The sequence below is a fragment of the Protopterus annectens genome, chromosome 8.part1 (assembly GCF_019279795.1).
Source record: "Protopterus annectens isolate FY-2018-M chromosome 8.part1, PAN1.0, whole genome shotgun sequence".
Classification (NCBI taxonomy): Eukaryota; Metazoa; Chordata; order Ceratodontiformes; family Protopteridae; genus Protopterus; species Protopterus annectens.
In genome coordinates, this window is record NC_056742.1 from 353538732 (window position 1) to 353565518 (window position 26787).

General features: G+C 38.3%; 1 protein-coding gene across 1 annotated transcript in view; it reads right to left on the reverse strand.

Moving 5' to 3' along the window:
- LOC122810354 (fatty acyl-CoA hydrolase precursor, medium chain-like) overlaps positions 1–26787 on the reverse strand; it is a 336843-nt gene that overhangs the window by 94346 nt on the left and 215710 nt on the right. The window contains exons 7-8 of the mRNA XM_044081933.1: positions 18404–18508; positions 9722–9859 (exon numbers count right to left, since the gene is read on the reverse strand). Of these exons, the coding sequence (XP_043937868.1) occupies positions 9722–9859; positions 18404–18508 (243 nt within the window). The remainder of the gene's footprint in view (positions 1–9721; positions 9860–18403; positions 18509–26787) is intronic.

Sequence of the window (26787 nt, forward strand, 5' to 3'; positions counted from 1 at the left end):
TGGAAATGCAGGAACTATATTTAAAAAGATTAATAATAAAATAAAATGATGAGAGAGAAAAAAAAAAAACATAGTACAAATCATTTGTTTTTTAGTCTCTTCTTCTTCTTCTCTGAAGTCTTCCACGAAGTTTCAGTTGCCAGTCTCTTTAACGAAGGACTAGCCCATTCCATTTCTTCTATTTTTTCCAAAATCTTATTTTTTTTGATAAACAGTAAAGCAGAGTCTAAGTCATCGAAAATTTTAGGACCATCAGGAAGGAAGATTTTAAACTTGGCAGGAAACAGAAGGTATGTTTTAAACTGTGCTTTATTAAGCTCCCTTATTAGTGGCAGAAAACTTTTTTTTTAGCTAATACTATGGAAGAATAGTCATTGTCAAAACGCACAGTTGTTTCATTAATCTTAACAGGAGCTTTAGCCCAAGCAGATTTAAGAACCATCTCTTTATCAAAAGATGATAGAAATCTAACTATAACTGATCTAGGATAGTTTTTGTTAGAGTTAGTATTAGCTATAGATCTATGTGCTCTTTCGATACCAAAAGAGAATGCTTCTGGTAAATCTAAAGTTTTAGGGAGCCATGTTGTTAAAAAAGAAGTAATATTGTTACCTTCAATATTTTCTGGCAGTCCAAAAATCCTAATGTTATTGCCTAGATCTATTTTCCAGGTCATCCAGCTTTGTTTGTAAATGTGTATTTTGTTTCAGCAGAAACTCAATGTTGATTTCCTCTTCTTGTATTCTATTTTCCATGTCATTCACAGCTTCTTCTATGCCTGTCATCTGGATCTTCTGTTGTTGCAGGTCCATATGTAACAAGTCTATTTGTTTTGTAGTTTTTTCTATGAAAGTGTCTATTTTAGTATCCATTTTATCCATCTTAGCAGTAAGTTGCTGGACTATAATTATCAGAGACTGAAGTTCTTTCTTGATGCTGGAGTCTTGAGAATTTGTCTTACTGGAACTCATTTCAGACTGATAAACTGACAGGAAAATTTCCAAAGTAATTTCTGACAGGAATATTATTAAGATTTCCTTTCTTTTTTAGATATAGTTCAAGAACTATATAAAACAAACATATTTAGAAAGAAAATTACTTCAAGAATTAATTTTTTAAGTAATTAATTCCTGTCAATGTAATGAAATTGGTGGAGCTGAAGAAATCTGCTGCTATCCTGTGTTCATCCTTGGCCACGCCCCCCTCGTACAAGGATTTCCTGACCACTGTGGCGATGTGATTATCAAAGGAGAGACTACTGCCCACATGTGTCTCAAGGTCTCATCACATTTTCGGCATTAAGTAGACTACCAGCTATGTGGTAGTTCATGGGTACAAAGTTTTTACCAAAGGGGATGACAATACACTTTTTGGCATTGAGATTCAGGCCATGGCTTTGACACCAGGCATCTGTCTCAGTGAGGCCCTTTTGTGGTATGTCCACATCGTTAGGAGTTTCGATTATGGCTCCTAGTTTGCAGTCATCTGCAAACTTTGTTAGCCAAAGACCTTCTGTGTTAGCCTGTACTTCAGAGAAGTAGATACCAAACAGGGGAGGACCCAGGACTGAACCCTGTGGTACTCCACTTGTCACTGGTCTGAAGTCGGATTTGGAGTCTGCTACTTTCACAGTGTGGGTTCTGTCCGTCAGCCAGTTGGCAACCCATCTTGTGACGTAGGGATTTATACCTAGTTTAGTGAGCTTATCTATAATTCCAGAGTGGGGGATGGTGTCAAAAGCCTTGGCGAGATCTAGATAAGCTGTGTGAACCACCTTACCCTCATCTATGGCTTTGGTGACTGCTTCAAAGAAGTCAATCAGGTTTAGGAGACATGATCTGCTTTTTACAAATCCAAACTGGGTAGGGTCCAGAATTTGGAGATTACCAATGTCTTTGTTTATGAGTTCCATGATGATACGTTCCATGGCCTTGCAGACCAGGCTCGTCAGGCTAATGGGGCGGTAGTTCCCAGGGTCCGTCGTGCCTCCCCCTTTGTGGAGTGGGATAACCATCATGGTGCGCCATTCAGTGGGCACAAAGCCTGAGGTGAGGCTATGACTGGACAAGGTACTTAGGTAGGGTGCCAGTTCATTCTGTAGTTCATGTAGAACGCAGACTGGGATATTGTCAGGTCCCATGGATGCTGTAATCTTGGCTTTGGAGAGTGTGTTTTTTACTTGTGCAGCTGTGATTACAGGAACTTTGCATTCTTCCGGTATAGAGATGGGCCCTCTAGGGGGTGAGAGGGGGGTAAAGTTAGCACTGAACCTATCAGTTGGTTCTGTATATTTACTGCCATTGTGCTGTAACTCAGAGCACATCTGAGTGTTGCCACTGGGATTCTTGACATAGCTATAGAATGCTTTGTGGTTGTCTTTAGAGTCAGTGGCAATTTTGTTTTCATAACTAGCTTTGGAGGATTTTATGAGGGATCTCAGCTTCTTACTGAGGTTGACCAGGGAGTTCCTCCAGTCATGGGATTTCTCTTTTTTGCAACAGTTTCTTTCTTCTGTTGTAGAGTTTGTTTATGGCAGAGGACCACGAGATTGGCTTCCTTTTTTTGGAGGATAACATCTTGGTTCTATTAGGGATAGCATGATCCATGCACTTGTTTAAGTGCTTATAAAGTGCATTTGTGTAGGATTCAGCAGTCGTACCTCTATTGTCCATCTGCATGGGTGTCATGAAGTTTGCCACTTCTGTCTTAAGAAGTGTGAAGTTGGCTCTGGAGAAGTTTTTTACGGTGGTTTCCCTAATTGGGGGTGGAGGCAGGATGTGGATGTCTAGGGTGATTAGCTTGTGGTCAGATCTGACCAACGAGGAATTGACCTCTGGTGTGGGACACCAGTTGCCCATGTTGGTAATGACCAGGTCTAGGATATTGCTGCCCCTGGTGGGGGGGTGAATAAGTTGGTACAGGGCATTGGAATTTATGAATTCCAGAAAACATTGAGCAAAAGAGTAGGTACATGAGTAGTTTTCCCAGTTAATGGTGGGGTAGTTAGAAACATTTTGATAAAAATACTTAATCATTCATGAATAAATAAATAAATAAATATAATCCACGAAGACACGAAGCTCCACCAAAAAGTTTAATGAACAACAAGGCACAGATCTCCAACACTGACCTAGGTTTCGTCCTGTGGACTTCTCAGTCCACAGGACGAAACCTAGGTCAGTGTTGGAGATCTGTGGAATGTGCTTATTGCTGTTTTGGTTCTCTGGTTCGTAAATAAATAAATCTGTTTGCAAAGAATGGCAGCAGTGTCATCTTTGCAATGCTCTCAGTTTTAAAAGAATGGCAGCAGTGTCATCTTTGCAATGCTCTCAGTTTTAAAAGAATGGCAGCAGTGTCATCTTTGCAATGCTCTCAGTTTTAAAAGAATGGCAGCAGTGTCATCTTTGCAATGCTCTCAGTTTTAAAAGAATGGCAGCAGTGTCATCTTTGCAATGCTCTCAGTTTTAAAAGAATGGCAGCAGTGTCATCTTTGCAATGCTCTCAGTTTTAAAAGAATGGCAGCAGTGTCATCTTTGCAATGCTCTCAGTTTTAAAGAATGGCAGCAGTGTCATCTTTGCAATGCTCTCAGTTTTAAAAGAATGGCAGCAGTGTCATCTTTGCAATGCTCTCAGTTTTAAAAGACAACTGACAGAAATGTGGTCATTTGTACGTGGCCAGGAGTTTGCATTAAACATAAGTTGCCAATATAACTCACATTCTTCTACTTTAAGCTGCCAAGGTCCACCACGTTCACCAAGTGTTACCGTTTCCATGACTGTGAACTTAAACTCATGATCTGGGTATTCTAATGAATGTTTTGCTACGGCATTGTTTATTTTTCTTTTTTTGATGTCATGTAAATTCTCAGCAACTTTCTCTTTAAACTTGCTTTCAGTTTTCCCTTTATGGAAAACTGAACAGTGTTGGCAATATGTCACCTATACTATCTCACTAGTTAAGCAGTTAAATGCCCCTTTTTATGTTAAATGTCATTTTTTTTTTATATAATTATTTGTTCTCCCACTATAATGTAGGGGAATATGGAGCAACAAACACACTTCGACTTACGATGGGTTTTATGACTGGTGGATATTGATGTTTTACTAGGGTGTCCAATTATATTTTTAAGGTTACAACCCCTATATATAATATGGTGTTCCCCCCCACCTTTTCGAAAACATGCCTGTCTTCCATTAAAATAACACAGTTTTTCTGAATTATGCTCCTAATGGTCATACTATCAATGTTATAGCTTGTGATAAAGGAGCTATTAAAATCTTTATTTTGTACAGGGTGACGTATAGATGTGAGGGGGTGTAGATTCACAAAAAGGGGTAGTGTTGTTGACCATAAGTTCACCTATTTGTACAATACCTACTGATGTTTCATGATGACTGCTTGACTAAAACCCTTTCTCTTTTGTACTTCATACATGAGTTGGTTAACAAAAGTACGGGGGTAACCGCTAGCCAAGAACATGCCCTTACTTTTTTCACATTTGTTTAAAAAATTGTCAAACCTTGGCACCATTTGTGCTGCCCTTGACCACAGCATATTTTGGTAGGGGAGATGTAACCCTGAATAATGCATATAGGTGTTAAGAGAATGTGGGTTTACTGCAAATCTGAGCATGAACTTCAACTCTATCATTGTCTTTAGATAGAATACTGTATAGATAAGAAATCCTAGATTCACTACCCTCAAATGTAAAGTTCAAAATATTAGTGGTCATATTGGTGTAATCAAAAAAACACTTTTAAAACTGTCAAAATCATCATGCCATAGAAAAAAAATGTCAATTTTTCATGAACTCTGAATTGAACACAAAATTGTATTCCCATGTTGTCATAACAATATTAGCAAAAAGGCTGCCACACGTGGAACCCGTTGCTACACCTGTGCATTGATGGTATTCATGTTTAAACAATATAAAATTATTGTTACATTGTCCTGCCTTTTGCTATTATGTGTCAGGTATTCAGTAAACCATTCCATACCTTGCTAATGAGGGATCACAGTACATAAGTCCTGAACATCTACAGTTATATATGAACAATTTCTGTTGAACTCAACATTTATTTTCCTCCCAAAGTCACAAGAATCTTTACAAATGTGCTTTTCTTGGATGAAACCAAAATTCAGAAGTAGGCAGTGTCGTGTCCAAAAAGCAGTCTGTAAAGATCCCAACTTCCGCTTGCTGTTTTAAAACGCACTGTTCGCGCTATTTTATTTGTCTTGTTGCTTTCTGAAGAAGCTGCATTTTTGTAGCAGCGAAAACGATTTTTATTTTAAACAATAAATCTGCGTTCAAGTTGGGATCTTTACAGACTGCTTTTTGGACACGACACTGCCTACTTCTGAATTTTGGTTTAATTCATTTTGTGTGCCTTTCATTTGGTTTGTGTGCTTTTCTTGGATGACCAAATGTTATAATTTTTCATTGAGGAACTTGGCACATAACTGCCATCGAACCTCTGACATTCATGATCTGTCTCATTTGCAGTTCCTCAATATTTTTATAAGTTTTTGGGATGCCAGAGACTGGGAGAAAATTTTGTGCCGTGGAATTTAAGTAACTGTATTCATTCAATTCAATTTGTTTATCTATAAATAAATCAGTAAGGGTGCCCCTCATTTTTTGTAGGTTGTATTAAGTTAATTCAATGACATCTTATTGTAGGTAGCTCCAGAAAGCATATTAAGGATTTTTTATTTATAGTCATGTGCTTCTATCACCGCCAGACCATCACCTTTGTCTGGTTTATTCAACCTTGTGTTTTGGTTACTTAGTTCTCTTAGAAGTTTTTTTTTTCTCATTTGGTAGTAAGTTGTCATTTAAGAATGATTTTTGTTTTTTTGATTTTTCAACACTGCCCAAAAATCCAGTTCACATATCTTTTCAAAACAGTGACTCGTGGGGTGAACTGAAGGGTTGAACGTGCTATACACCCTGAGAGTATTTCAGATATTAGTAGGGGTGTCAAACAAAATACTCAAGTTTAGTTTTCTAATAAATAGTTTAAAATCCATTAGAAGTTTTGCCATATTAGTACGTTCATTAGGGACAAAAGTGAGTCCACTCTCAAAAACAAGTTCACACACTGATGTTAACGGTAAGCAGAATAATTGTATATGGTGAAATCCCCCTTACTGCTGGTAATCAAAACATACAAAGAATCAGTGAAACTCGAACAGGAGTTCTCATAATTTTCCTCCAGTTGTTACCTTTGAATTTCTGGTTCTGCCAGCATGTCTGACCTCTCTGGGGATGTTTTGTCTGAAATCACTGATTTTGATAGTTGTGATGTTGATTCACCTGGAGTCTTTCCAATCTGTGAGGTAAAGGGGGTTCTAAAGAGAGATTCTCAGTATTGTTGGTAACATTGTTTTGGTTATGCACTGGTGACACATCTTCTGTGAAATCACATGGGGATTCATTAACTGTAGAACCCTGATAGCTACGACCCCATGTCTTAGAATCTGGGGGGAGGGTCAGGGTATGCTGTGTGGTTAAGTTAGACTAACCTCTTTCCATTTGTTTCCTGTTTTTTATTTTAAATATGTCATCACTGACACTCTTATTCGATTCTGCCATAATCAAATTTATACTGTTCAAAGCTCAAATGATGGGTAATCAAGTTATTCAGTATATTAATGCCCCCCGCTAATTCCTCTGTTTGTTATTAAAATTAATAAGTACCTGCATACATTCACATCATTGTTGATCAAATAGTTATAGCAATTCCAGATGAAGGCGTGAATCTTTAATACATCCATTCGGGTAGTGCCAGGTGAGTAAACCTTTCGTAACTCAATGTTCTCTGATAAATGCAGCCAAGAATTAATTCTCTAACTACAGTTTCTTATATTTCATAAGTTTATAATCAAATTGTTCCAGATATTGTGTAATACTGGAAGTAGAAACAGAGAAAGCAAGCTGCTCTTCTTTAAACTGAAAGTTACCACAAATCCATTCATTTAAAGCCGGAACCTGAACAGTAGTGTTGGCCCTCGTAGTGTTATTGCCAACAAAATCTCTTCCTGATGCAATATCCATTGGTTGCAACAGCTGTGGAGTCATTAAAAAGCTTCCATAATGATCATCAGCTCTGTCACACCCCCTCCCTGCCTAGGATAGCAATAAGATAGACAACTATAAACTAACAAAGAGAGACAGAATAATGCCTAAGGGATTTACCTCACAGATAAAAGGTACACGGTTTGATTCTGACCTCGGGTTATTGGCATACCTGCCAGCTTCTTAACACAAGAAATCTAGACAAAGCTTAAAATAATAAGGGACAAAGGCCCAAAAATGTGGACAATATTTAAATATTGATCGTATATTCTTAGAAAGTTGCTAGAATAATAGGCTTTGTGTTGACATGCATTTTCTGAAGGATGTGAAGTCTGAAACTAAAATACATGTCATTATTTGGATCTCTATCAGTTGATCATGTTTTCAGAAACTCAAAATTCTTATCAGTAAGACGTTATGATGGAATTTCTGAAAACTCAAAGCTTTTGAATGTAGAGCGTGGTACAGTGAGGATTAGGAAATTTATCATTTTCTTCAATGTAATGCAGTCTTAGAGTGGGTATATATAATTTGCAGGAGGTGGGGGGGTGTACGGGGGCTTGCCCCCATGCAAAAATGTAAAAAAAAGATAGTTGTTTTTTTTTTTTTTTTAATGTTCAAGTTTTCAGAGATTCAGTCACATCATCTCAAGATAAGAATTTTGAGTTTCTGAAAACTCAATCAACTGACATAGATCCCATTATTTAGTGATTTCAGTCCTCAGTACTTTGTCAGAAAACCATAAATTTTATGAGGAACAGACCAAAAACATGAGGCAAAAATCTGGACAGTTGAGCGGTATGACTTATTGGCTAGGATTGTAATACTATGCAAACTGTTAGCCTAGTATTTACATATGAACCATTTAAGGACTAGAGATGGCATAATACTTCACAAATACAAATTACAGAGTTTGATTATGACTCCTGGTTACTGGCTAGGCTTGTAATAATCTGCAGACTGATACCCTACTATTTATCTATGATCCTTAATCTACTTATTAAAATGGGCATACCTTCATGTGAGTGCAAATCTGCTGAATTCATTCTGAATTGCAATGTCTTTTAATCTCTCAGCAAGCAACAGTGCAACTGCAAAGCCGTGCTTTTATTTTTCCACCTAAATAACCAGAGTTCCAGTCATACCCTCATTTTTCCAGCTTTTGCATGGCTTATTTTTATTAATGCACACAAGACTTGGCAGGTGGAAATCATCTTTTGCTACCAGTTGAACAAACTAGTTGAATTTTGAACTTATGTGGAATTTATTTGTTTGAACACCCAACCTGCACACACACACACACACACACACACACACACACACACACACACACATACATTCTAAACTGCTGCAAAACATTACAGTAAAAACAATTATTGCTAAAAAATTGTTAGAAGACAAATGCAAAGTTGATGGTGCAATAATTAAGTTTCCCACAAAACAGACATGGTTGTAAAGCTATCACGGAAATAGGAAATAAATGCACACTTGACAATATCATATCTCTTGAAGGAAATCAAGCCCTCTTCCTATAACATCAGGACTCACCATCTCTAGGTAGTCCTAAATTACCCACCCTAGTGGCTATTAATACTTGTATACTGCACAGATATGGTACAGCTACATTATATAAAATCAAGGAAAAAATGTATTTTTCACTGTTTTTCAGCATCCTTTCCTACCATTTCTGGTAGTAGCTACTATTAATTTGTTGTCAGTCTCTTACCTTTCTTATTTACTGTATGCATATGTTCATTCATATTGCTATTTTTTATTAGAGAAGAGCCTGCATCAGTTAGATGAAATCCAGCTATCTGACTCATTGGATTTTTAGTGTTACGACTACATTAGTACAGGGTAAAAAGGAAACGTAACCAGTGGGCAAAACAGTTTTAAGTTTACTGCCGCGCAAATGCAGATACATAAACTATGAAAAGTAAAAAGGTATCAAACTTACATCGTCAAAGAATTCTGCACATTGGGGCATGAATGGAGTTAACAGAAAAAGTGTTCCACATAAAATGATTGTAATGCAAAGCTACCACATTCTTATCATCCACAATGTCATCTGTATTACTGTACACATACAGCTCAAGGTCTATATGCAACGTGCTTTAGACTGAAGTGATGTTCCAAAAGGAAAGAAGAGAACTACAGGGCCACAAGACAGAGCCACAAGTGCAGTAGAATTATATAAAAATCAAAACATTTTAAATATCAGATTACAAAAATAGCAAAGAGTATCACACATCTGAAGATGATGTTCAAATCCACTCTGGATGGTATCATTGCCTGCATGTATTTCACTGTCACGGGTAAAGTACAGAGTCTTTGGATAAAACCTACATTACCCATGGAAAAGATTTCTTACTGGTTATTGCCATATACAAATATTTGTTATACTTCTTTGTATTGCCATAAACAGGAAGGCCTGAAAGACCATAAACTATGCTTGCACCAGTCAACACGCACATATAGCAAAGAGACACTAGCCAGTGTTTTGACAGTCGTTGTCTGGATGTCATCAAAATCAGATTCTTCGTTTTGCTAGACAAGCTAACATTCTTACACATCAACAAAGAAAATCTCTGGTGACAAATCAGTGAGTGTGCAGTAAATGAAGAAAACTTGGAACCACTTACATTAGGAATAAGCCACCCAGCCTCATGGTTGTTAACTCCTAGCAAATAAGGGACACTGTTGAATTCTTCAGCTAGAAGAAGTTCCTCGGGTGTTTTTGTTAAGAAAACTCCATCTACAACTGCTGGTGCTATAACATTCTGCAGTTAGAAAGAGAGACAGAGAGGAGATAAACTTAATTACAACTGAAGCAATGACATACATTGAAAAGCAACTAATAAGATGACACTTGGAAATGCAAATAAAAGCAAACATTACAGCAGGATTGTTGGAAAATACGCCAACTACTACATGAGATAAGATACTGTCTGCTTAACTTTTACATATTTACTGTCATCTACCCACTAATCAAAATACGTGATACTACCAAAAAAAAAAAAGCATAGGATTACAACATTTTTTTTTGTACGGGACTCGTGCAACCCTAATGTAGGGGCTCGGAGCCCTCATCCTCAGTATCTATATATGCTTTGTCTAAGGTTGCATCAATTTGTAGAAGGTGCATTTAGAGATCAGAGATGTGTGTTTGAATTTGTTCAGACTTGAACAGACATTTGATGTGAGCAATCCGATGCAATCAGTTGAAGAAGAGTCATAAATAACAACCCAACACTTAAGTACATTGGAATATAGTGGACAATAACATACAGTACGGTGCTTACTTAATGTAGCTATACTGACTTTAAACAAAATTTTAAGCAATGACAGCTGTCATTCACACAAAGGTGAGTACTGTCTTAGTTTTCTATCTGCATAAATGATTGGGAATCTGCAGTAAAGAAAAAGTTTAACTGATATTTACTGAACATCACTCTCAAAGAAAATGTCAAATCTGCTGACAAAGAGACAATCTCATTACAGCATATATAGAGTTTGACAACATTGGTTTACTTTGAAACAACTATTTTAACTGTCTTACATTGCAGTATTCCTCTATTTCTTGAAGTTAAGAAATTTATTTTAGAGACCAGATGCAATCTACTTATGATTCAATGAATTAGAAGGACCCCCCCCCCCCTTTTGTAATACAAAGTGAAACTGAAAATTATGTAAATGACAACTCTGATGACTTTGTGGTGTGAGAATAATCAAGGCAGTGTTTCAGTGATGCACACAAGTGAGAAGCAGTGATATGTTTATCATTGTGATATTTTATACATCCTACATTAATCAAATTAATATGTTTTTTAATATCTTTGTCCCCAAGTGTTCTGACTGCTTTAACTAGAAGACTGCAGAAATAACACTAAAAGCAATTCTTCAAACCCAGTTACTAGAAAATAAACTGTGTATATCTGTTTAAAATTTTTGACTTGACTTACTTATGCTGTTAACATTTTTACATTCTGTACAGCTGTCTGGTGCATTATCAAGGAAGTGGTTAGGCCTCCCATAATGCCTTGAAATGAAGGATGCTTGCAGATTACTTATTTATTCATTTATGTATTTATTTATTGTTGCTTTAAATTATTGTAAGGAAAAACAACGTAGAGAGGGTGAACAAGGCAGTACCATCCAAACACTCAAATAGTAGATGCAGGAAAATGTATATATCACAGTTCACTCCACCGATAAACCACTCTTCAAACGATGAAACAGTAATAGCAAAGGCAGCTTTATTGAGTAAGCGCTTTCACCTACATGGCTTCTTCAGACTCACAATCAATCATGTCAAAAGTACCATTATAAATATTCTGTTAATGGTGGGAAAAACTCAATTCAACAATGACAATTAATTAAAAACAATTAAAAAATACGTCACTCATTTAAGACATATTGATGAAACATATAATACATAAAAATGCTTCCTGTATAACCATAAAAAATTATAAAAGAAGACATAAAAGGATACAAACTTAGTACTATAAAGTACTATAAAATGCATATCAAAATAAAATTTAAAAAGTTTCTAGATATAAGAGTGGGCTGGGTGCTGGTTAATGGGCCTTCAATCTTCTCATTTTGAGGAAGGGTCTGACAGAAATCTTGGCATTAAGACCTGGGGGAACATCAGATCTCAATTTCATGATCCACATGTTTTCCCTACTTTCAGTATGTGCTCTGATGTCACCACCTCTGATATTGACATTAACATCAATATGTCTTAAATGAGTGACGTATTTTTTAATTGTTTTTAATTAATTGTCATTGTTGAATTGAGTTTTTCCTGCCATTAACAGAATATTTATAATGGTACTTTTGACATGATTGATTGTGAGTCTGAAGAAGCCGTGTAGGTGAAAGCGCTTACTCAATAAAGCTGCCTTTGCTATTACTGTTTCATCGTTTGAAGAGTGGTTTATCGGTGGAGTGAACTGTGATATATACATTTTCCTGCATCTACTATTTGAGTGTTTGGATGGTACTGCCTTGTTCACCCTCTCTACGTTGTTTTTCCTTACATTGCATTTGCCGTTCTATGAGAAGGTGTTTACTCCGTTTTTGCTTTATCCTTATTTTGTGACTTTTTATTTTACGGAGACATGGCAGAAAGACCTCTTGAACAGATTGAGCTACCGTACACCTTAAAGGAACCAATCGACAGCTCTCTAACAGCTAGACCTATAGCTGAACGCTTTGCAGACTGTTTACGTGAGAGAGTAAATCCTTTAGCTATCTACGAGGACAGTGGTGAAAACGCTGAACATCAGGAATTGAGGTACAATAAGGAGGAACTGCGTACATCATTAGAAGCAATGGAGGGAGATTTTTCCAAATTGAAACGCTTACAGTCGCAACGGTTACATTTCGAAGTCTGTATACAGAGAAGGATTATTCCAAGGGGACTGCGAGTTTTAAAAATGCCGACCACTGGAACAACTTACCCTGAACTGCTGTACCAGTGGCAGCAGCTCAATATTGAGGTGAGTCTGAAATATATGCAACTTTTAAATGATTTTTTTCTACCGATAGAAGAAACATTGAGATCCCAAATCAGTCAACAACAGCAGTCACTTTATGAGCGCTTCCCGCACTCATTAATAGACGAGAATCTGAGCAATGTACTCGATAATACTAGCCAGTATGAGAGGAAACTATTAGCACAGAAGAAACATAAATTACAATGAGATATTTCTGATTTCAGAATGGGCCATATCTTCACTTGGCCCAGAACGACATTTACTAGACCTCCTACTGACTTTAACAGTTCTAATGTTGCCAGAGGAACAACATCTAATGTGAATCACAGGCTGTCTTTAGGGACTATTTCTCCATCGAACGTTAACAGTGAACAGTTGAATACTATTACAAGGAAGGAATCTACTAAAGATACTGTTCCCCATACTGTGACTGCTTATCCTAAGACTTCCACAAGTGATACACCTAACATTGTACAAGACACTAATGTCAATCATAAAGAAGGAACTGTCTGTACTTCTGATCTTATAATAGTATCACATGATATGGATAGTCTTTCAGACACAGCTTCCATTTCTGCACCAGTTGTACGTAGTAAAATCAGTAATTTTTTAAAATCTACTTCCCAGAATGTGAATGGTATTCAAACCAACAGTTCTACCACCCCTGAAGTTCAGGTTTTTAATTCATCCCGCCCTTTTCCTATCAGGGAAGAACAGAGGGTAGGGAGGATGAGATCATTGAGCAGAGGGAGACAGAAACGGAAACTGTCATTAGAACGTCTCCCCAACAAGAATATAAAGAAAATGTGGGAAGGCAATGGGAAGGGGAAGACTTAGTTTTCAACCTTTCCTCCCACGTATTAACAACTGATGAATTATCTGTTTTATCAAGAGGTCTGTCATTTATACCTACTACATGTAGTGTTTTTGAAGAGACGATACGAGATTTTAAATTATGTGTAAGGAATCTATCTTTACGGTTAACTTTTGGTAATAATGGAGGCTCTACCACCAGTACCTGTTTCCAACGTCCTAGTGTATTTACACCGCAATTACATCCACTTTTAGCAGCCTTCAGCAAGCTTGTTGAGGATGATTTATACAAACTAAGGGACAATCATCACAAACGCCCTTATACTAGATATAATCTGAGTTTTTCAGAGAGGTCTGCTTTACATGAATTAAGTAGGAACCCTTCACTATCTATAAGGCCAGCAAATAAGGGAGGTGGTATCGTTGTGATGGATACTGAAGATTATGTTAGTAGGATGTTTTCCATGTTAGGAAACCAACAGTTTTACCAGCCTTTACCTTTTAACATGGTACAGTTTTATTCACATAAGGTCCACATGTTTTTACTAGGCCTATTGAACAGTAACATGATAGACAATTCTCTTTTTCTGTTTCTAGATGTACCCACACCAATGATTCCTTTAATTAACGGCCTGCCTAAAATACATAAAGATTCAAGAGACCCCCCTCTGAGACCAATTGTAGCAGGCAGAGGGTGGATCACAGAGCCATCATCGATTTATATTGAAAGTAATCTGAGACCTGTAGTAGATAGTAACCTTTACATTTTGAAGGATACAAGACAATTTTTAATTGATCTCTATGAGAGGCTCAACAATATGCCAGATACAACTGAGTTTATCTTTGTTACAATGGATGTCCAATCTTTGTTTACAGTAATTCCAAACCAGGTTGGTACAGACAAAGTTGGCCATCATTTAACACGGGTATCTAACATGTCTGACATCAAAATTAATTTATTGATGTCTTTGTTGCAGGTAGTCTTGTCTAATAACATCTTCTATTTTCAAGGGAGATGCTTTTTACAGAGAGATGGCGTAGCTATGGGCACTTCCTGTGCCAATAGCTACGCCAACTTATTTATGGCTGAATGGGAGCATGAAGTTATGTATGAATCACCTGCCTTTGTGGAACATGTTTTATTCTACAGATGCTTTTGTTGATGATCTTTTTTTTTTTTTTTTTTTTTTTGGGGGGGGGGGTCCATTGAAGATCTACATAGCTTTGTGTCATATATCAATGCTTCTACTACTTATCTTAAGTTTACCTATGAAACATCTATTACCAAGATACCGTTTCTAGATGTATTTGTTGAGAAGTTACCGAGTGGGTTGATTAATACAGGGGTCTTTAGGAAGACTTGCCACAAGAACACCATATTACATCGTTCTAGCATGCATCCTCATTATGTTTTTAATAATATTGTGAAGGGTCAGGCCTTGAGAGCGTCTAGGTATAATCCTACTATTACTGGGCTTGAACAAGATCTGGGTGACTTAAACCAGAGATTATTACAGCGAGGGTACAGATTGAATGATATTTCCAAAGGTACTGAAGGCCTCAGTGATTTGAGATTGAACACAGCAGCTCCATATTTCCCTGATAGGATGAATATATCAGATCAGATTCATAGAGATACCAAAACAGACAATATTACACTTAGCACAGGGGCTTTTTCTGTATTTTTCACTAATGATGTTGGAGCCATTAAGGAAGTAGTGAGGAATCATTGGAATGTCTTGATGGTTGATTCCCACATTAGAGAAACGTTGGGTGAAGTCCCTTGTTTCAGGTATAGGAATAAGAAGAATTTAAAAAGACTAATATATGACAAAGGCCCCATTAATCCACGTTATTGCATACAAAACAGTGGCACATGGAGTTGTGGTAGTTGCAACTTTTGTTCTCACATTAATTCCAGTACTCTGTTCACTCACCCCTCCAGTTTACATCAATATTTCTTTAGAGTTAATGGTAACTGTTTGACCAGTAATGTCATTTATTTAGCCACTTGCTCCTCATGTGGGTCCTTCTATATAGGGAAGACCAACAGATGCTTCAAAGATCGTATACGCGAGCATCTATATAGCATCAGGATGGGGCACACAAGCAATGCACTGGCCAAACATACATCTGAATCCGGTATCCATCACACATTCACCTTTAGAATTGTTGAACATGTTAATGTCAATATCAGAGATGGTGACATCAGAACACATACTGAAAGTAGGGATAACATGTGGATCATGAAATTGAGATCTGATGTTCACCCAGGTCTTAATGCCAAGATTTCTGTCAGACCCTTCCTCAAAATGAGAAGATTGAAGGCCCATTAACCAGCACCCAGCCCACTCTTATATCTAGAAACTTTTTTAATTTTATTTTGATATGCATTTTATAGTACTAAGTTTGTATCCTTTTATGTCTTCTTTTATAATTTTTTATGGTTATACAGGAAGCATTTTTATGTATTATATGTTTCATCAATATGTCTTAAATGAGTGACGTATTTTTTAATTGTTTTTAATTAATTGTCATTGTTGAACTGAGTTTTTCCCGCCATTAACAGAATATTTATAATGGTACTTTTGACATGATTGATTGTGAGTCTGAAGAAGCCGTGTAGGTGAAAGCGCTTACTCAATAAAGCTGCCTTTGCTATTACTGTTTCATCGTTTGAAGAGTGATTTATCGGTGGAGTGAACTGTGATATATACATTTTCCTGCATCTACTATTTGAGTGTTTGGATGGTACTGCCTTGTTCACCCTCTCTACGTTGTTTTTCCTTACATTGCATTTGCCGTTCTATGAGAAGGTGTTTACTCCGTTTTTGCTTTATCCTTATTTTAAATTATTGTAGCTTTCTTGCATGAGATAATAGAGAGATGGTTTTCTTTTGGAGAAAAAACAGTTATCAATAAGCCACTTTTGGCCTTTCATGCAGTAAATGAGTATGTTCAGTGTTCGAGTGTCCTCCATCTTGTGAGCACAGCATCAGTGCTAGCCATTACTTTTCATGTCACAGCGTGTGAGAAAACTATTACATGGATATACTGCCTGCATAATGAAGGAAACCATCATTCTACCACAGAGTAGTTTTATCTGTTCATCTTCTGGAATTTAAAAATAATACCAATCAGAAATTAAGTTAATGTTAATACACCAGCAAAGCATATGTCTGTTCTTCATCTGCACTAGGTTCATGGAAAGGAAGCACAGTGTAGCCAATGGCATGAATGGTGACAGTTCCGAGGTAATTTATGAGTACTACATATTGCCCCATATCTTTTTTCTAATGCGGATACCGAATTACTGTATTCATCTGTCCAAATACTTTTTTCATTTATAGCCCTGTTAACCAAGGAGTCCTAACTGTAGAATAGTTGCTGCACTGCAGTAGGGGATACAGTATGAGGGGGTTAGAATTCTTCTGTAATCAAACTAAAATGTAATATTATCTTCAAACTTGAATTTTAAATAAGCACTGTAACACTTAGCATCAGTAATCTTGCACATTCTCCATACTAAAAAAGGAACTCAGCTAGTTCCACTCTCTCTCACGATATATATATATATATATATGTGTGTGTGTGTGTGTGTGTGTGTGTGTGTGTGTGTGTGTGTGCACATACAGCAGCCAACAGGAGATACTCATGATGTTGATTTCTTAGGTTTCAGATGTTGAAAGACAGACAATAGGCACTGAAAAATCATACATATTGCCACAGAGGTGGCTGATTCTGGTACATGGCACTATTTTCAGTAGGACTACATTTTAGGGGTTTTACTGAGGGTATATGTTTCTGAATAGTTCTGTTTGTATCCCTGGAATATACAAGGTTTTGTTTTGTGTTGTAGTGTCTCTAACACTGAAGGAAGTAGGACCACCACATCCTGTTTTAGTACCTTGCTGACAAGTTCCACATTTGCGGGATTTGCACCAGTGGATGGATTGTCTGTCTATCTACCATAAGTGTTTGTAAATGTATTTTGACCACAGTATCTGAAGCATGCCTCTCAATCTCTTAGAACAAGAAATCTGGACAAAGCCATATATAAATGTGGCACAAAGGCCTAAAACTAGGGACAATTTTTAAATTTCCAGATATTTGCCTCATATTTTTGTTCTGCTTTGCGCCTCACAGCAAGAGGTTCTCCGGTTCGATCCTCGGCTGGGGTGCCTTCTGTGTGGAGTCTGCATGTCCTCCCTGTGGTCGCGTGGGTTTCCTCCGGGTGCTCCGGTTTCCTCCCACATCCCAAAGACATGCTGCAGGTGCATTGGACACTCTAAATTGGCCCTAGGTGTGCGTGTGAGTGTGCCTTCTGTGGAAGGTTGGGCGCCGGGCTGGCAACTCGACACCATAAAACTCCACTGCCATTCAATGTGCGGACAAGGTGATCCGCTGTGGCGACCCCTAACCGGGAAAAAGCCGAAAGAAGAAAAAGAATTTTTGTTCTGCTTTGCATAAAATTGTGGTTTTCTTAGTGGCAAATCATTAAAGGCTGAAATTAGAAAATAATGACAGACATTTGCATTTCAGACTTCATACAATTCAGAAAATTCATGTTAATGCAAAACCTGTTATTCTATCAACTTTCTAAGTTTTAAGAGCAATATTTAAAAATTGTCCCTATTTTTGGGCCTTTGTCCCACTTTTATATATGGCTTTATCCAGATTTCTTGTTCTAAGAGGTTGAGAGGTATGCCAATGACTCTCAACATAAAGACAAAACTCCCACTGACTCTCTACATAAAAATAAACTCTGGTTCTCCAAATACTTGTGAAATCTGTGGAAAGCACATTTTACACAATGGAAGTTACACCAGTTCTTAATATTTTTATGTGTAATTAGTATATCAAATTAAATCTTAAAAATTGTCAATAATCAAATTACAGTTTTCTTTGCAAGATATGAAGCCTGAAACATTTAAAGTTATGCAGTGTGTCTAAGAATTAAACAACTCTGGTCATTCCTTAAGAGAAGTAAAGGAAATTTTTTTTACAAACCGCTAAAACCGCAGCATTTATGATTTCTTCTCCACTTTTCTTTCGTAGACACTCAACCATGGATGCAGAGTCCGATGAGTCACAGTCAGAAGCATTAGCAATGATCTGCAAAACAATAATAAGCAAACTAATATTCTGCGTGGATATATTTTACATATTGCAAAATCTTTTTTCTTAATAAGATCATATAAATATATTTTTTCTATTGATTTGAGTACAGTTAATTCCATTATTTTGAAGTGAAAATTTTTGTTACTCATTTTTGCAAAGTCTTGTAGGAATCTCCACAGGCAGTCTTCAGAAATGCCTAATTCCAGTAAGGCAGATAGATTCTCTGAGATGACACATTCCTTAAGAGAACCTTATATGAATACTGCACACTACGTTTATAGCAAACTCACTCGTGTTACCCCAAAGGAATAATGTTTTCTTCTGTCTATATCGATTCATTTTTTCACTCTGTAATTCTTTCATACAAGTAACCCAAAATAGCAAAAAGAGCATATCCCTCCTTTAAAAAACATACTCATGTTCATAGGATCATAGGACGATACTAGGGTATTGGCCTGGAGGCCCTTATAAGCCTAGCCAAGCATTTTGCCCATGTTCCCACAGAGTCATTACCTGTTTCCTCTGTTCAGCAGGGACATAGGTGGAATCCCAGGGGTGTATTTTCTGTTTCCCACCCAGTTGTCCAGGATCCTCTTAAAGAGGGCTAGTGCGGTACTCTGCTTGACATGGACAGGGAGTCTGTTCCACAGATGGAGGAGTCTTTGGGACACAAATCTCTCCTATCAACAAGTTCTATTAATGTTACAGACCAGGTTGAGGTCTTGCGTGCAGTTGCGTGAGTGGAGCTTGACTTACGAATATGCAGCAACTCCATCAAGGCTGGGTCTGAGACGGCCTTGTATGCCAGACACAGGTCACATCTAAGTAGTCTGTACGAGAATGAGTAGAGGAACAGGGCTTTTAGCCTATCTGTACAGGATAGGTGTTTGAGACCCCAGATTTTCCTGGTCAGGAACCTCTGTGATCTCTCCAGCTGCTATATGTGTTTGGAAGGTACATGCCAAAGAGGGCATTGTACTCTGTAATGGGTCTGATAAGGGAGGACTACAGGGATGTTATGACCTCCTTGTTCCTGGATGAAATACCCTTACTTATGAGGTGAGCCATGTAGAAAGCCTTCCATACAACAGAGGCAACATGGTGGTCAAAAGTCAGGTTGCTGTCAACCAGGTTGCTCAAGTCCCTCATGGCTGACTGCATGCTTAGCATGTTATTTAGGTGATAATTAGTGGATACATCATTTTCCCCAAAGGGGATAATGATGCATTTCTTTGCATTCAGTTTGAGGCCATGCCTCTGGCACCAGTCATTAGTTTGGGTAAGGCCTTCTTGGAGGATAGCCGCATCAGTAGGGGAATTAAAGACAGTGCCCAGCATTAAGTCATCTGCAAACCTGGTCAGCCAAAGGCCACTGGTTTTGGCTTGCACCTCAGAAAAGTATATCCAAAACAGTAGAGGCCCCCAGACAAATCCTTGGGGTACACTGCTCAATGCAGGTTTACTACTAGAGGTTGCTTCCCCTATTTTGAGTGGGTTCTATCAGTGAGCCAGTTATCTACCCATCTGGAAACATACGGGTTGATGCCTAGCTGGAAGAGTTTATCAATTATGCCTGAGTGGGAAATAGTGTTGAAGAATGTTAGACTGTTTTCTCCATGCTTTGTCTACCTAAATACAAAGATACTGAATATCAGTTCTGTATAGTGCTTGTTTTTTGTTTCCTACCCACTTGACTTTTCCTTTTTGCACAGTATATGTAGTAATCTTTTGGAATCCCAAGTCCTCTTCTATGGTATATTTCATTTAAATTTAAATTTTATTAGTTTAATATCACAAAATACAAAATTTAATGTAGAATGTAGAAAAAGAGTATATATGTGTTTTATATATCCATATATCTACAGATATAAAACAATGCACAAAACAGTACACCTTGACAAAAAATGGAACAATAATGGGGACTAGTGAAGCTACATGAATGCAGAATTCCAGCATAAAATCAATATTATTCTTCTGGAATTTTAGCTAATAGAAAGTATATGAATCAAGCACTGACTAAAGTAACCAGTACAATGCTGGACAAATTAAAAGTGAGAGCAAAACATCATTGTGAATAAATAAAACAACTTCTTTCTCTTAGCTTTTCATTTCACTTGCACTAGCGTGTCTTCCCAAGTTCATAATTACCCTGCCTTCTACGCAGTACCCTTTCACTGTTATCAGGTTCTAATGATAACTGCCATACTTGACCTGCCTGCATTACTGTCCGGTGCAACCCCGCTTCTGGAATGATGTAGACTAATATAGCGACCAGAATGTACTCAGCACAGGCATAGGTATCAGTCCTGTCACCTCTCATCATCAAAATATTATCCTGCAAACTGCTGTTCTACTTCACCGCTTCATAAAACTCCATTTGTCCCATTTATTCATTCTGCCGTATAATGTATTCAGCTATCTGAATGTGCACGATTACTTTTATTTTATCTGTAGTCTTAAAAATGTTTCATTCATCTGAGCTAACAAATAACTTTTAATTGAAAGGACATGGCAGCTCAACAGGATCACACCCAATTGATTAAAGCTTGGTAAGGCATTATGGTACATGTACCTGTACATTCTTAAAAGGGCAACACCATAAATCAGTCTTAAAACGGCAATGGCTATTCACATATATGATGATTAAATACTAACATTCATTCATTTACTTATCATCACACGCCCCCTTTAGAAAAAAAATCTCTTTCTTTAAAGTAGCATATTAAGATGGTGTATAACCAGTGCATCATACATTCAGCTCTGGAATAATCCTGTAAAGGTATGTGGTTAATGATGATACAGTTGCTTACAAAAGATTAGGAAATACATTATTAACAAGAATTTAGAAAGTCATTTGGCTGTCTCCATGACTCTGTAACAACTCCTGTAGAGGTCAGTCATAAGAACCTGATGCCCACTCCTAGTTATATGCATACTGCATGAAGTAAACTCAGGAAAAGGATGAGTTCATGCGGAAGGAAAACTTTGAGACAGGCTAGTAAAATGTATTACATCTTTCAGAGTAACTAGACAAAACAGAATCAACACGGTCAGAAACAGTCACGCTCATTTGCATTGGTTGGACAGCATGCAGTCCATACCTCTCAACTGTAAAGATTTTCACAGAATGTTCAGATTTTTGTCTCATATTTTTTGTCCATGTCTCATGAAATTGTGGTTTTCTGAAATATCACTGGCAAATCATTGAGGGTTGAAGTCATAAAATAATGACAGACATTTGAGTTTCAGACTTCATATCATCATCTTCTTTCAGCTGTTCCTGTTAGGGGTCGCCACAGCAGATCATCTGTTTCCATTTCTTCCTGTCCTCTGCATCTTGCTCTGTCACTCCAACCACCTGCATGTTCTCTCTCACCACATCCATAAACCTTATCTTAGGCCTTCCTCTTTTCCTCTTACCTGGCAGCTCCATCCTTAGTATCCTTTTCCCAATATACCCAGCATCCCTCCTCAGCACATGTCCAAACCAACGCAATCTTGCCTCTCTTGCTTTGTCTCCAAATGGTCCAACCTGAGCTGACCCTCTAATATACTGATTTCTCATCCTGTCCATCCTAGTCACACCCAGTGCAAATCTGAACATCTTTAACTCTGCCACATCCAGCTCTGACTACTGCCTTTTTGTCAATGCCACGGTCTCCAACCCATATAACATAGCTGGTCTCACTACCCTCTTGTAGACCTTCCCTTTCACTCTTACTGGTACCCGTCTGTCACAAATCACTCCTGACACTCTTCTCCACCCATTCCACCCTGCCTGTACTCTCTTCTTCACCTCTCTTCCACACTCACCATTACTCTGAACTGTTGATCCCAAGTACTTAAACTCATCCACCTTTACCAACTCTACTCCTTGCATCCTCACCATTCCTCTATCCTCCCTCTCATTCACACACATGTATTCTGTTTTAGCCCTGCTGACCTTCATTCCTCTCCTCTCTAAAGCATATCTTCACCTCTCCAGGGTCTCCTCAATCTGGTCCCTACTCTCACTACATATCACAATGTCAACTGCAAACGTCATAGTCCATGGGGCCTCCTGCCATATCTCATCTGTCAACCTGCCATCACCACTGCAAATAAGAAAGGGCTCAGAGCTGATCCTTGATGTAATCCCACCTCCACCTTAAACATACCTGTCACTCCCACCACAGTCCTCACCAATGTCACACTACCCTCGTACATATCCTGTACCACTCTTACATACTTCTCTGCCACTCCAGACTTCCTCATACAATACCACAACTCCTCTCTAGGCACCCTGTCATATGCTTTCTCTAAGTCCACAAAGACACAATGCAACTCCTTCTGACCTTCTCTGTATTTCTCCAACAACACTCTCAGAGCAAACATCGCATCTGTAGTGCTCTTTCCTGGCATGAAACCATACTGCTGATCACTAATCATCACCTCCCTTCTTAACCTAGCTTCCACTACTCTTTCCCATAACTTCAAGTTGTGACTGATCAATTTTATCCCTCTGTAGTTACTGCAGCTCTGCACATCACCCTTATTCTTAAAGATAGGTACTAAAACCCTTTTTATCCACTCCTCAGGCATCCACTGACTTTCCAAAATTTCATTAAACAATCTGGTTAAAAATTCCACTACCATTTCTCCTAAGCACCTCCATGCTTTCACTGGTATGTCATCTGGGCCAACAGCCTTTCCATTCTTCATCCTCTTCATAGCTGCCCTTACTTCCTCCTTGCTAATCTGTTTCACTTCCTGATCCACTATCCCCACATAATCCAACCTTCTCTCTCTCTCATTCTCTTCATTCATCAGCCCTTCAAAGTACTCTTTCCATCTACTCAACACACTCTCCTTGCTTATGAGTAAGTTTTCCTTACTATCCTTTATCACCCTTACCTGCTACACATCTTTCCCAGCTCTGTCCCTCTGTCTCGCCAATCGGTACAGGTCCTTTTCTCCCTCTTTAGTGTCCAATCTCTCATACAACTCTCCATATGCCTTATCTTTAGCTTTCGCCACCTCTCTCTTTGCCATGCACCTCATCTCCTTATACTCACTGTCTACTTTCTTCATCTCTTTGACAATCCCACTTCTTCTTCGCCAGCCTCTTCCTCTGTATACTCTCCTGTACTTCCTCATTCCACTACCATGTCTCCTTTTCCTCCTTCCTCTGTCCAGATGTCACACCAAGCACCTTTCTAGCCATCTCTCTTACTAGCTCTGCTGTAGTTACCCAGCTATTCGGTAACTCTTCACTGCCTCCCAGTGCCCGTCTTAACTCTTCCCTGAACTCCACCTCACAATCACCCTTTTTTAACTTCCACCATTTAATCCTTGGCACTGCTTCCACACTCTCCCTCCTCCTCCTCTTGATCACCAATGTCATCCTACAGAGCACCATTCTATGCTGCTTAACTACACTTTCCCCTGCCACCACTTTACAGTCTCCAATCTCCTTCAGACTGGCCCTCCTACATAGGATATAATTCACCTGTGTGCATCTTCCTCCACTCTTGTACATCACCCTATGCTCCTCCCTCTTCTTAAAATATGTATTCACCACAGCCACGTCCATCCTTTTCACAAAATCCACAATCATCTGACCTTCTGCATTCCTCTCCTTAACACCATACCTACCCATCACTTCCTCATTCCCTCTGTTCACTTCACCAACATGCTCACTGACGTCCGCTCCAATCACTAGTCTCTCACCATTGGGTACACTCACCACCACTTCATCCAACTCACTCCAAAATTTTTCTTTCCCATCCATCACACACCCAACTTGTGGAGCATATGCACTAACAACATTCATCATTACAACATCAATTTCAAGCTTCATAAACATCACTCTATCAGACACTCTCTTCACCTCCAAAACACTCTTGGCATACTGTTCCTTTAGGATAAACCCTACCCCATTTCTCCTGCCATGCACACTATGATAGAACAATTTGAACCCGTTTCCTAAACACCTGGCCTTACTTCCCTTCTATCTGGTCTCTTGCACGCACAATATATCAACCTTCCTTCTCTCCATCATATCAGCTAGCTCTCTCCCTATACCAGTCATACTGCCAACATTCAAAGTTCCTACCCTCACTACTACACTCCTAACCTTCCTCCTCTCTTCCTGCCTTTGGGCATGCCTTCCCCCTCCTCTTCTCCTTTGTCCAACAGTAGCCCAATTTCCACCAGCACCCTGTTGGCTAACAGTACTGGTGACGGTCGTTGTTAACCCGGACCTCGACCGATCTGGTATGGAAATATGAAATGTTCTCCACATAAGTCATTTGGCAGAGGTTTTACGCCGGATGCCCTTCCTGACGCAACCCTCCCCATTTATTCAGGCTTGGGACCGGCACAAAGAAAAGCACTGGCTTGTGCATCCCCAGTGGCTGGATTGAGTTTCAGACTTCATAGCCTTCTGAAAATCCATGCTAATGCAAAAACTGTTATTCTATCAATTTTCTAAGTTTGTAAGAGCAATGTTTAAAAAGTGTACCTAGTTTTGGATCTTTGTCCCCCAATTAATGATAGATTTGTCCATATTTCTTGCTCTAAGAGGTTGAGGGGTTCGACACAGTCTATCGTTGAGAATTTTCAAACTTAAATTTCCAGCCCAATCTCAAATGTTCAGTAGCACATCTGTTACTACTGTAGCTTTATTTGACATAGATCTGGTTATTCTCAGCAGAGACTGGTTTTATTGGCTCTCTGGAATGCTGCATTCAGATTACTACTCATCAGGAACCAAATTGATATGTCTTTTATTTCATATAAAAATGTCCTTTTCTCTTTTTGTACCATGTGTGATCAAGGTGACAGTTCACTAGTTTTCTACACTGCAGTACCTGATGTGTCCCATTTTTCTCCCACTCTGTCATGTCCTGGTTGGATGATTGATAATAGATTTGCAGAACGATACCAACTGTAAAACTTTGTATATGAATCCTTTGGTTTTGGTCATTCTGCATATCAGATTTATAAGGAATTACTTCAGTGTTTTACTTTAACATTGGAATGTTTGTATTTGTCTTCCAAGCACAAGCTCTGTAGAGATTACTCCATTAGTACTTTGGGGAGTAACCTGATTTAGTTTTAAAAGTAATTTGTTAGGGCAGTTTAAAATTTTTTTATCATCTGTTATCTGCTCTTTCTGCAAAGATATTACATCTGCCTGATATGTGGGAGGAGCTGATAAGTAGCATTTGTTATTGAAAATAAGCAGATCATGAAAAGGTTTTTTATCATTTTGAGTTGCATCTGATATGTGACTGCTGCTGTTATGAGACTATTTTGGATTTCTTCACTTAGGGTTTGGAATTTTGCATTGTTGTATTCTTTTGCTATTATTTAGTGCAGTTTGTTTGCAAAGTTGTACTGTTTCTATTATTTTGTTGTTTGTTGCAGTTTGTTCTAGCTTAAAATTTGTTTTGCTTGACATTTGTTTTATTATAAATTTGTTTTTTCTTGGAATTTTACATGTAATTGTTTAAGGCAAGTTATCAAATATTTATTTTTTTGTTCTCTGCTATTACGAAAAGTAGAATAAGTCAGTGGCTTTTGAGTGTTTCACCCTTTCTGTACACTTGACTTATTTAGCTCCTCACAGTTTCATTTTGTCTGCTCATATTAGTGAACCCAATAAGTTCAAACTGAGAAGGACCAGTCCTTAGACTTTTAACACGTAGGTTCAAAGGTTCATAGGTGTGTACTAGGATAATGGCCTTGGGGCCTTTACAAGCCTAGCCCATGGAAGTACCCTGGCATTGTGCCACCCGTCATTAGTTTCCAGCGATTCTATCAAGTAGAGCCACTGGAGTGATCCCGTGGGTGAATATTCTATTTCCCATCCACTCATCAAGATTTCTCTTGAAGAGGGTTAGTGAGGTGCTCTGCTTGACATGTATGGGAAGTCTATTCCAGAGTATCATCAGTCTCTGGGTTATGAACCTGTCCCTCCAGTATGTTCTGTTGATTGTGATAATGAGGTTTAGGTCTCTGGAGCATGTGGTGCAGAAGGATTGGAATTTCTTTATATGTAGCATTTCTAACAGAGCTGGGTCAGACATGGCTTTGTAAGTCAATCAGAGATCACTTCATAGTAGATGATATGAGACAGAGAATAGTTGGAGTTTTTTGAGTCTGTCTATGTAGGACATGTGTCTAAGGCCTAGGATCCTCTTTGTAAGGTATTTTTGTGGCCTCTTCAGCTCTAGCAGGTTTCTAGTGAGGTACATGCCAAATTATACTCTATGATTTTCCTAATGGGG